The following is a 13033-nucleotide window of genomic DNA, read 5'->3' on the forward strand; positions in this document are numbered from 1 at the left end:
CAATATCTGCTGCAGATATTGGGTTATCATGTCGAGTTCAAAGTCTGCATACTTGTCAAGCCCCTCGTTCGGCGAGTGTTGTCAAACTTTTGCAAAAGTGGCTAAACGTTAACACTTCGCCTCCGTTTCCGGGTAAAGTTTAGTTTGAGAACAAAGATTCCAAACACACCAAGAGGACAACAAAACAAGTGTAAAAATTCCGAATGATCATTTAAGGGAGAAGAACCTAAAGGAATATTAGATGAAACCGCTTTGGCTGGCGTTTTGAAGAAGTTAACAGCAGCGCTAAGAAAAAGTGATGGCAGCCCGTACTCGAAAAGTTACTTTGACTTCTTTACGATTTGGATTTAACAGGTACTTCATGGCAAAAAGAACTGACAATACCAAAGACCCACAATTCGCTAAAGTAAACAAAGCATTTCCAGCAAAGTATGTTGATTTAAAACGGCGAAATAAAGGACTTCTCATTCACAACAGATGACAAAAGGCGCTCGATGCGTGTGCTCATTAGATAAGCGTCCTTTTTTTTCAAATTTTTTGTTGTAAAATGTATAATTAAATAATTATTAAATTCGATTTGGCATTATGTCGTGAATTATCAAAGCCCCGTATCTTTGACCAGGTAACACAGATACGGGGTTTTGATAATTCACGATATCATGCTCAATCTCATCTAATAATTGCCTATCAGTTAATTATTTTTTTTTAGAAAAAAATGTTTCCTTCACTGGATTCTTTCTTCCTCCTTTCTTTTCTTTTTAAACATTTATAAGAAATATTTTGTTGTTGCATTAAGTTCACTATTACCGGACTTGAATGTGCTCTGTAATTGGGGCCCTTCTTATTCGCTGATGATGCCATCTGTTTGAGTGCTGACACTTTAATAGGATCTAGTTGGATGCCATCCTTGGTACAGATTATACCATAGAATTTGAACTGGTCTTGTTTGATGAAACATTTCTCGGTGTTCAATTTCAGACCAGTTTCTTTGCATCGACTGATCATACCATTCATATTTGCGTCATGTGATGCTTCTGAATCTCCATAGATTACAATATCATTTGCAATGCCAATTACACCATCACATCTTTCAAAGGTTTGGTCGATGCGGGTTTGAAAAATGTCTTGCGACATTTTCAGTCCAAATGGCATTCTCTTGAAGCGGTAACTCCCATAGGGCGAGTTCAAAGTTGTAAGGTAACTTGATTCTTCATCTAAGACAATGTTCCAATAGCCACATTTCGCGTCGACTATTGAGAATACTTTAGCTCTATTTAGCTTAGGAAGAATTTCCTCCAGAGTAGGGGTGACGTGGTGCTCACGCTTAATCGCTGCGTTTAGCTCTCTTTAGTCGAGACAGAGGCGAAGATTTCCACTTGATTTTCGTCGGTAGACGTGAATATTGACCCAAGCTGCAGGTTCGTCTTCCTATATCGTTGCTATGATGTCATTCTTTACCACATTATCCAATTCATCTTTGATTTCACCTTTCATGCTAATTGGTACTTTGTGTGGGTGATGGACAACTGGAGTTACTGCAGGATCCAAGGTGATTTGATACTCACCCTTGAACTTTCCTATTCCATTGAGGCATTCTTGGTGCCGTGCGATGAGATCTCGTTTGCCTCTGATTGGTGCAGATTTGACTGATTGAGTACAAGGTTCAGGTTGTGGAGATTGTTTCACTTCGAGATTAAATTTCACAAGGTTGAGTTGAGTTGCGGTGTCAGGACCGATGATTGCGGGACCGTTGGTGTCTGTGACATAGAAGGTTGCTGTTATCTTGATGCCTTTTAACTAACATGGGATTTTGGCTTTACCGAGGTGCTTGATTTCTGAGCCACCACATGCTACTAGAATGACTTTTGACGGGTTCAGTGTTCCTGACTTTGGTTTGCCGTGGCCGCTGATATTTTGGGGGTACATGTTACGATAGATGCGGAGGGGTAACACGTTTCCTTGGGGTCCCGTGTCGATCTTTGCTTTCAGAGAAGTTTCCTCTTTTTCTCTTCCAGCGATGTCGACGTTGACAGTAGCAAATACTTCATCTTTAGTGCTTTGATTTCTTGATTCATTATTCCAACGCAGATAGGTTCAAATGCCAAGGTCTCGAAATTTTCTTCGAATGATGTAGCGGTGTCTTGACTTTCATGAATTCTTTGTTTTGATCTCATTCTTTTCTTGCAGACTTGAACAAAATGGCCTTTCTTTTTGCTTTAATTGCAGGTTTGACCTCTGGCTGGACAGTTTTCAGATTTGCTGTGAGAGCGGCCGCAATTATCACAAATATTAGCTGGATTTTGTTCGCAGTGCCGGTGGGCTGCCTCTGCAGATTTCGGGTTTCGCTGCTGGGCTGCCTGTGCAGAAGTGCTATGTTTTGGTCGTATATTTCGGCTTTTAACTAGCATGCGAAATAAAATTGATTTTTTCCTCTTTTCCAGCGGGATTCGTAGCCTTCAGCTGAGCTTGTGATGCCTCATAGGATCATGCGATGTGAATAGATCTTTCGAGAGTAAGGCCTGCTCCTTCGTCGAACAGCTTTTCTCTAGTTTTCATTGATTTAGTGCCGAAGACAATTCTGTCGCGAATCATCTCATCCGTGTTGGAGAATTCGCAGTCTTGGGCGAGGATTTGAAGCTTAGTAGTGAATTGCTCTACGGATTCATCAGGCAATTGGATCTTCTGATGAAATTTGTATCGTGCGAAGACAGGATTAGACTTTGGATTCACATGTTGCTCAAATCGATCGTAGTAGGCTTGCAACTTCTTTTTGTCGTCTTGTGTGAGGTTTTGCCATGTGTTGAAGATATCTCTTCCTTTCTGACCACTCCAGATTAAAAGATAACTACATTTCTCTGCTTCTGAGCGTGATTTTAGAGGACCTGAAAACATTAATTCAGCGTGTTGTTGGAAACGCCTCCAATTCTCTCGAAGATTGTCACTAATCCATTGCATTTTCGGTACATCGACGCCGCAAAGTGCGATAGTTTCACTCCTGGTACCATGTAATGACTCTGAGTGGGTTGCTGAATGAATGTATTCCGATAGTTAAGACTTGAATTACACGGTAACTCAACTACTGATCCGAGCACATGGAACACTCGCCGGTACACTCGCTAACACTCGAACAAAGCGCATGCTCACTAATTTGCATAAATGCATCTCATTACAGCTAATTTGGTGATTTGGTATAAAAATGATTCTATTCCCTAAACCCTTTCATGCATAGGGAATGTATTTCTCAGGAAAAAAAAGGTCCACACATGTATGAAGAAATAAGCTGCTACTCGTAACACCACTGAAAATTTCAGTAAACATCAAGAAGAGTATATCTATCTTGACGGATTCACAGCTAATATCAAACGTATATGACACGATGTAAGGTTCTAAGGACTTATTGCTCCAATTGTGACCAAATCTTTATGGAGTTACTAACGTTTTCACAAGAACTGACTAAGGTCAAACTAAAGCCATTTGAAAGCACATTTCATTTATTCACTTTCAGGCTCGTCAATGATATTCAAGTCACACTGAACTCAACAAGATATCTGTCACCAAAAGCTCGGCACCAAAAATTTGGTACATGCAGTTTTCAGGATTAACAGAAGATGACATGTGATTGTCATATCGGTTGCCATTACTTTCCTACTCTCTTATGTTGGCCGGTGTTGTGACTCTGACTTGTGGGTTTGCATGGGATTGCTGCATAGTCATGGCCGCTAGAATCATTTGAAGCATGTTTAGATCATCTTCACGTGACTTTTGAGCCAGATCACTCGTGTAAGATAGCAATTCTTAGAGTGGATCATTTTCAATAAGCAGTCATAATTAGCCCAAAAGCTTCATGAAAAGACTCATATGTCTTCCTTTTCCTCCTTTTAGGGGCCTCAACTCTTCCTATGCTATTATTTTAAGATTTGCTAGATGATGCTTCAGTCATACTATCTTAGAACGTGGCAAATTCGTGTATTGCATACGTACACAAGATGATGGTTCTCCAACAAGTTCTGGTCGTCAGGCGTCCTAATAATAATAATAATAATAATAATATAGATCAATTTCTATAGCGCATTTCCATGTAAATGCTCTAATGCGCTTTACAACACTGTGCGGGGGACTTTTCCAGACTGCCGGCGGCAGTTTACAATTAATAAAGGAGAAATTTTTACAGATGCCCCCTCCCCCCCTTCCCAGTAAACAGGCCAGACCACATCACAGTAATCTCGTGATGTGGGTTCTTTAACGTCCCTTGCCGCAATTAACTAATTGATAGGTGCAGGAGACGGGACCTCCGGCTTTACGTCCTATCCGAGAAGACGAAGCAATGTGAGTGAAGCGTCTTGCTTAAGGACACAACGTCAAGCCCCAGCCAGGACTTGAACCCGGGCCATCTGACCTAGAGTCCAGCGCACTGACCACTGGACTACTCACGCGTCCTAAGCTTTAATGATGGCAAAGAGGGTGTTAACCATGGACCATGGTCCTTTTCTTCAAATAATCTCCGAATCCCTGTGCTGTTCTTTAGGGTGAGAGCGGTCTTCTAACACTCAGCCAAAATAATTGCTTTCTTGAACTATGTCCGCAACTGGACAGGTCCTCTTCCTTGAGTTCCACGAGAACCGGCTAATATATTTCTCCGTTTTTCTGGTTTTTGTTATTTGTTAAAATTAGTTTGATCTGTAATAATTGTCTAGAAGGACTGGGAACTAGTCTGACCACGAGGTAAAAAAATCCCGCCATGTTGTTTTGTCGCACTAGTGTAGCTTGTTATTTCGTTAAATTAAATGAGTTCAATTTATAAAGAATTGTTTTTTTTCGAAATTCGAACTCGTTGGGAAGAACAATAATCATTGCTTTTACCCTTATCATCACTTTTACCCTTAACTGGTCTAGGGCATGACTGAACTGTTACGCGTTTGATTGAGGTGCGAAACCTGTGAAGCTCCTAGCAGGCCAAAAAACTCAAGGTTTGCTTTTACGCGACCTACCTCTACTTAAACAAATTTGTAGGGTATGTGGATTTTTTGGACTTTCATGAAAATTGGTCAGATCTTTCATCAGGTATTAACGCACCAAATTGTGTAAGGCTTTTACAAAATTCGAAGTATTTCTCTCCTAAAGTCCTAGAGCGTGACTACAATCGAAATAATTTTTTCGTCCAACTTTCAAAATAGGTTTTCTCAGGAACCAAAAGTGAATATCGAAAGTCTGACACGATGTTTTAGCCTATTATCTGCTGAATTATACTGTTCAGTTTGTTTAGAGGTCCGCGGTAACGTAGAGGATGGTAATTCAATAAAGCAAACACCGTAAGTTTTATGTTTTAAGGCCTGAGCTTCAAAAGCGATATGTAATTTTTTATGGTTTCTTTAAAAGTAGCGCGCGTGGGACAATTTTTTCGGAAGGCACCCTGTTTTGTTGACAATAACCTGAAACTTAATATCCGAAGATCTGTGTCTCAGAGATCCGGATTGGTTGATCTCGTAGGGAAATATAAATTTTCTCTGGTTACAAGTTTCAATAGAATCTCAACTAACTTACCCAAATAGCGGGTAGGTGGATTGCTGAGTTCCAAAATTCACTGTGTGGATTTTGTATTTCTGCATAGATCAGTTTATCTGAATTGGGACTACGGAAGCTTTTGCATTCGGTAATCAGACGCACTCTTTTAGATTTAAGGCCCTCTAATGTAATTTTACATCCGCCATTGCTCAGTCTAATACCAGCTGGTAGCCAAAAACCAATGTCTAGGCCACTTGCGAACTGACTTCTGAGAATGGGTATAGTTGGCGTTATAGTGAGATAAGTTTTGTCAAGGGAGCATTCCGTGAGAGTTAGTACAGTTGGTTCAACCTAGAAAGATAAAAATATAATTATAAAGACAGTTTTTGGACAACAGAAGACTTAAAAAATGGGAAATCATGATGTTTCATACCCACTCACTTTGTATGAATTTCTGTGTGTGTGTGTGTGTGTGTGTGTGCGTGCGTGCGTACGCAGTTAGATGTTAGTGGTGCTCGTCACCCCATGCCTATATAAAATTAATAGAATCGCATCATTAAATACAATCTCGCATTCTTACAGGTTAACGAAGCGAGGTGTTTAGCGTGGAATAGCGAGTTGAAAACGAGGCTAGGTGAAACTGATTCGCGTCTACGTATACATAACAACAATAAGTAATGCTGAATTCCTTTTTTTTCTTTTCTTTTTTAATTTTATTCAATCATGCGATTCAAGGGAAATTCATTACTTGACTTGTAAATTCCTCGTTAAATTGCACTTGAAAATCGATATCATTTTTCGAGTGCAATTTGATGCAGAATTCTCCCATCAATTAATGAACTCTTTTAGTAGCAAAAAATAGAAAATATTCTGAAGTCTAGCACATTACCTAAATAGAAGGGAAACGGAGAAACCATGAGCATTGTTTTGAACGTACTTATAAAGCAATAATACTCATGGCTAAAGCCGGAAAAATCATTTTAATCCAACTTTGGGGTGAAATGGGAAAGAGGGAGAAGTAATAGATGCGAGCGATATATTCGGGGAAACGCGAAAGATAGCGAGAAACGACATGAAAAAAAAAACAAAACAAAAAAAATCAAAAATCCATTGCTATTTGATGAGGGCAAAAATTAAATCGGCGTTTAGGTATATTTATTTGGCAGTCGTTGTTGGTAAACGTTAGCGGCGGTCCATCACTCAAACATCAATTCAGACTGTATTCTCAACATTATTTCGTTTGGACAGTTTAATTCATTGATGGTGTTAAGGTACGAAAGAAATTGATTAACTTACGGATTATTTTTTCGTGAAATCTGGACATGCGTTTTTGTCTGGAATTTTTTTAAAATTTTTAATAGCTAGCTGCGTAAGCAAGGTTCCATCATTTGCTCTTCAGTTCTACCGCAGGGTTTATTTGTTATTCGCACTTTGGCCGAGAATGCGTGGTTTTGCCCTAAAACTGAGGCAATGGCCTTTGCAAAAAATAAAAGAAAATGAAGCTGAGTCTGCAATGTTCATGTTTACAAGAGGCCTCACGCAGCAATTTGATTTTGACAATATTATCATGTTAGAACCCGTCAAACTTATGAGAAATCAAGGACTGCTAAGATGTGCTGCAAAGAAACTCGCGGGTCTCACAAATCTACTGCGGAAAGAGTGAACTACATCGCTTGGATATGGTTATTTTCATCGCTATGTTTTCTTGCTTTTTACTTGATTCGTTCAAACTGCAGAAAATGGTTTGTCTCTCAAAACATGGGGCCACTTTCTCTATGCAAAACAGCTCTAGTATAAACTTTTGATAGCTGCGTTATGATCAATATGCTTTTCTTCTAAAGCTGGAATTAAAGAACCAGTCATTATAATTGTTAGTCATCCCATTTTGCAAGCAAGAAGTTTCCGTGCTGTGATCGCGTCTTATAACGGATACGCAGGTTACATAGCAAACGTTATAGTTGCTGTTTACAGTTTTCATATTACGTCAATTTTTCATATTATCTGTTATCAATTCATTAATCAGTTTACATAATCTACCGATTGTTTTGTGAATTCATTGTGTTACACACTCGGAATTTCATGAGAGATCATGAACCATAAATTCGTATCAAGACCACCAATAATTAAAGCACATTTTCAGCAATTTGTTTTTCATATTACCAATTTACAATTCATAGACTATGTCCATAACCTTCTTGGATATTTTCTGTTGAATTCATGCATTGAGTTACACCCGATAAATTTGTATCTGCACCGCAATTGAAAGACATTTAAAACTTTTCATACGACTTTAAAAGAACATATTGTTTTAAATATTAACTATCCTAACTTGGCGTAATTAGTTTTGTGTTGGTGAAGTGGTACCCCATTATGACTCTGATAATACTCAACTTGCTACATTTAATGCACAAGGCACTTTTCAAGTGTAATGCTTTTCGGGTAAAATTGCTTATACGGCCGTAAATTCAGTTTGTTGCACTCAGTTTACATTTGGAAAAAAATACATAAATAGAGAAAGATGTTTTTGTCTTGTCACGAGCGTAGGACAAAGAAAAAAAATTCTGAGAACTCAGAATGAAAAAGCTTATATTTTGCCGATCGCGTTGCTCCAAAATTTACGTGTAGACGCATTTACTAGATCTGCTCAAAATGTACAGTGGGTGTTATTTTTAGTTGGTCTGAAGCGGTTTAACCCCATTTTCAGGTTAGCGTGGTTTCGTCTTTTGGGTAATTAAGTTGACTTTCAGTTAAGTGGTAGAGTATAATTTCGTTACTATCACGAAACCAAACATGTGACGAGAGGTGATGAGATGTTCTTAACTTGTTTCAAAGTCAGGCGACGTTCGTAACGCCGACCTTGAGCCATGTAGTACATTTGACAACAATGTGGCGGAAACCTTTCCTAAAACTAGACAGGAAAAATGGCGGCAACTGAACCTTCCCCATACCCAGCCGAGCTAAATACAGAGTACAGGTTTGACCAGTTGAAATTACTTTCCAAGACGAACTCTTCATTTAAGTGACGGCGAGCGAAATTCGTGAAGGTGATCGTACGATTCTTATTGAGGCTTAAAAGTTTGAGCCGCAACTTACACTTCTCGACGTAGACATTTTCCATCTGAACTTGGATTTGTTTTTTTAAAGTTCCTCGAACGGGCTTCGCCAAAGCAAAATCAAAGCACATGCAAATGAAAAGAGCGTATCCACAATAACAAATTTTGTATCGATAAAATTTTTAAACCGTTGTTCAAAAAACAACAGGAGTTACTTACAAGACCACATATCGCACGGAAATAATTTTAGCGGCCGGCGTGACCTAGGGAGCCCACTGACAAGTGCGTAAATTGACCGCTTTGCAAGTTGTGTGATCATCGTTTCTCTGTCCCAGACCTCGCCGCTTCCCCCTCTCCCACATTTAATGTGTTTCTTTACAAAATGTAACATTTATTCCTCCCCCGTCTAAAATGCTCGCGAAAAAAGTAAATATATTTTTTTTAATTTAGTGTGGGAAGATAAAACTGGACTGTTGTAGAGTTCTCATTCAAGTTAGCATGCGTCCGTGAATTACTGAAAGGTTGACGATTCTCCAGAATCTGCAATTTATAGCTCCGGTTTTTTATAGCTATTGCCTCTTAAAAGAGATGAAGCAACCTACGTTTTCGAGTTGAGTGAACGTGTGAGTGTAACAAAGGAATTGCGATCTTGACTCAATTTTGACCCGATGTTTCACTGTACTACTTATTGTTTTTGCGGAGTATCTTTAGTCAGTAGTTCAATATTCACATTAACTACTCAGTTGAGTTCTCGCCTCTCGTGCTTTCTGGCTTATAGCCAATAGCACATTATGTTTTCAGTTTTTGCCGTAACACAACCGGAGACAGCAGAAACCGGAAAAAACACGGGTGAGTGTAACAAAGGAATTGCGATCTTGACTCAATTTAGACCCGATGTTTCCCTGTACTACTTATTAAGGACTTTACGAACCAGAACGCGACGCAGCCTGAAACGTCACCGGAAGTAATTTGCTCACAAAGTGCTTCACTGCGCATGCTTAGCGCTAAACTGCAACGCGTCTTCTTCGCGTTCAGAACACGAGATTGGCACTTGCAGCGTTTCCAGAAAACGTGAGTAGTTTCTACTGAATTTGAACTGGAAATAAAATTTCTTTTGCTACCTTATAGGCAAAACTGCTTTTAGGAGTCCATGAAAGTGTTATTTTTTTGTAGAAATATCAACAAACATTTTAATTTGCCTTTTACTGCAGGTCAATTGGTTACAGCTACGATGAATGGACAACACGCAGAGCCGCCGAGTCTGCTAAACTATACGATGAAATTGAGTTTAAACTTTATATTTATGTTCTTCATTGAAAACAAACTAAAACAGGCTGTGCTTTTTTTCACGCAGTAATGTGATGTACTCGAGAAGCGAGCATGGTATCCTGTTTTGTAGAGAGGTTGTTTCCAGAATCCGTTCAAAACAAGAAAGGGTTCGTCGCAAAGAAGCGAAATTTGGGATAGAATAGGCAAACAATAAAGCTTCCCTCGCCTCTCTGAATGTTGCCATTATGACGTATAACATCAGCTATAAAACGAAAATATGTTTAGCGGAGTATAAAGGATTTGCCCAGTTCTGTCTCTGTCGTCGCGTTCGCATCCGTAACTTTGTTTTTCCCGCGCTCCTGACAACGTTCTCGCCCCGGGCCCTTCTCGGTTTCGATGTTTTCAAACTGCGTCGCGTTCTGGTTCGTAAAGTACCTATTGTTTTTGCGGAGCATCTTTAGTCAGTAGTTCGACATTCACACTAAATACTTAGTTGAGTTCTCGCCTCTCGTGATTTCTGGCTTATAGCCAATAGCACATTATGTTTTCAGTTTTTGTCGTGACACTTCGGAAGACAGCAAAAACCGAGAAAAACAATGACCATCTTACAATCGTTTCATGACTCTGTGCAATTTAAACCCGACAAAAGTTCTTGTTGCAGAAATATCTCAATTGGTTTGATCGGTGCATTATAATATCTAAACACATTCTAAAAAGAAAACCTGCCGCACCCCACACTCACTGACACTCACTCATTGGACATGTCTGCGGCGTTTGATACAGTCGACCACGATCTCCTACTGGAAAGAATGGCAAAACGCTATGGAGTAAAAGGAAATGTGCTAAAATGGTTTCGATCCTATCTCCAAGACCGAAAACAGTGTGTGATAATTGATGAAAACAAGTCAAAGACGAAAGAACTTCGGTACGGTGTTCCCCAGGGATCAGTACTGGGTCCGATTCTATACTTATTATATACTTAACCCATTGAGGACATCATTAGACGGCATGGACTAAATTACCATCCCTACGCCGATGACACCAAGGTCTATCTCCCTTTCAAGCCCAACCCAGCCGAACAACCCAGCTCTATAGCAAAGATAGCATGTGTTTCTGAGATAGACTCATGGATGGTGTGCAATAAACTCAAACTAAACAGAGAAAAGACTGAGCTATTGATCTTGAGCGCACGACACTGTCCACCCCCATTAGTAGAGTATGTTAATGTGTGTGGTGAGAGGATCGAGCCACCTCCCTCTGCAGGAAACATTGGAGTTATTTTCGATGAGCACACGTCATTAGATAAGCATGTCACCAGTACCTGCAAAGCCTGTTTCTTCCACCTTAGAAACATTAGCAAGATAAGAAACTGCCTATCTCTAGCAGATACTGAAAAGTTAGTTCATGCATTTATTACATCTTGGCTAGATAACACCAACTCGCTACTATACGGACTGCCCAAATTCCTGATAGATCGCTTACAAAATGTCCAGAATGCCGCAGCTCATGTCGCACGACCACATCAAAACTATCTTAAAGCAGCTGCACTGGCTCCCAGTTAGCCAACGCATAAATTACAAGATACTACTTCTGAAATACAAAGCGCTCAACGGCCACGCCCCTAGTTACATCAAGGAACTGTTGAAGCCTTATGTAACAACCAGAAATCTGAGGTCGTCCTCTAAAAACTTACTTAAAGTACCATCTGTTAAGCTAGCAAGTTATGGTCATAAGTGTAATAACTAAACAAGAATTGCCGGCCACAGCAAAGAATCTCATCATAACCACTCCTAGAACTTCTCGTATTTACTTTTTACCTAAAATTCACAAACCTAACAACCCGGGTCGGCCCATTGTCTCGGCTTGCAGTTGCCCTACCGAACTTATCTCCAGCTATCTAGACAAAATTATGGCTCCCATCGTCAAAACTTTACCATCATATATTAAAGACAGCCAACACGCTCTTCAAATTTTTCGAGACTTTAATTTCCTTGGCCAAAACAAACTTCTTTTCACCATGGACATTACGTCTCTTTACACTGTCATTCCTAATGGTGAAGGCCTTCTGGCCCTTAAACATTTTTTTGATCAACGTACTGTTAAGGAACCTAAATCTGAAACACTACTACGCTTAGCCGAACTAGTGCTCACACTCAATTGTTTTTCATTCGGAAACAACTTCTTCAAACAAACCAATGGTGTAGCCATGGGCACCAAAATGGGACCTAGCTATGCGAATCTTTTTGTAGGTTTTGTCGAACATCAATTTTTCAGCCAATACAACGGGTCCAAACCTGAACTCTACGGTCGCTACATCGACGACTGTATCGGCGCTACCTCCTCTACCAGAGAGGAGCTCACTCAATTCATAACTGCAGTCAATTCTTTTCACCCGGCTCTGAAATATACTTGGGAAATTTCTGACAATTCTTTATCCTTTTTAGACGTCAAAGTTTCAATTGAAGGCAACGGTTTATGCACTAGTGTGTATTACAAACCTACAGACTCGCATAATTACTTGTTATATTCGTCTTCTCATCCATCTCACGTTAAGAATTCCATTCCTTTTTCTCAGTTTCTAAGACTTCGTCGTTTATGTAGTAATGACTCTGATTTTCACCACAAATCAGAGTCAATGTGCCAGTTCTTCGATAAACGTGGTTACCCTGCTTCCGTTGTTCAAGCGGGTTACCACCGCGCTCAACTTATTGATCGACATTCAGCACTACAAACGTCGCATAAGGAAGATTCCGACCGCATTCCATTCACTCTCACGTTTCACCCTCACAACCACTCAGTTAAATCCATCATTCTTAAAAACTTCAAATTACTTCAAAACGATCCAGAGACAAGCACTATCTTTTCGCAGCCTCCGCTCATTTCATTCAAACGCGACAAAAACTTAGGCAATTTTTTGGTCAGAAGTTCTTTTCAGACTAATGAGCAACCAGGCACTTTTAAATGCGCTCGTGCGCGATGCAAAACGTGTCCTTTCATTCACAACACTGATAAAATATCGGGACCTAAACGATCCATTAAGATCACCGATCACTTCACGTGCACCTCCGCTAATGTAATCTATTGCATAACTTGCACTTATTGCAAAAAGATATACATCGGCGAAATGGGCAGAAGACTAGGTGACCGATTCCGAGAACACCTTCGAGACGTGGAAAGGAATGACAAGGACACATCTAAACCAGTCGCTA

General features: G+C 39.9%; 1 protein-coding gene across 1 annotated transcript in view; it reads right to left on the reverse strand.

Annotated features, from left to right (window-relative positions):
• LOC111346669 (von Willebrand factor D and EGF domain-containing protein) overlaps nucleotides 1-13033 on the reverse strand; it is a 58526-nt gene that overhangs the window by 29051 nt on the left and 16442 nt on the right. The window contains exon 5 of the mRNA XM_088734489.1: nucleotides 5542-5853. Within this exon, the coding sequence (XP_088590615.1) occupies nucleotides 5542-5853 (312 nt within the window). The remainder of the gene's footprint in view (nucleotides 1-5541; nucleotides 5854-13033) is intronic.

Source organism: Stylophora pistillata, chromosome 9 (assembly GCF_964205215.1).
Source record: "Stylophora pistillata chromosome 9, jaStyPist1.2, whole genome shotgun sequence".
NCBI lineage: Eukaryota > Metazoa > Cnidaria > Anthozoa > Scleractinia > Pocilloporidae > Stylophora > Stylophora pistillata.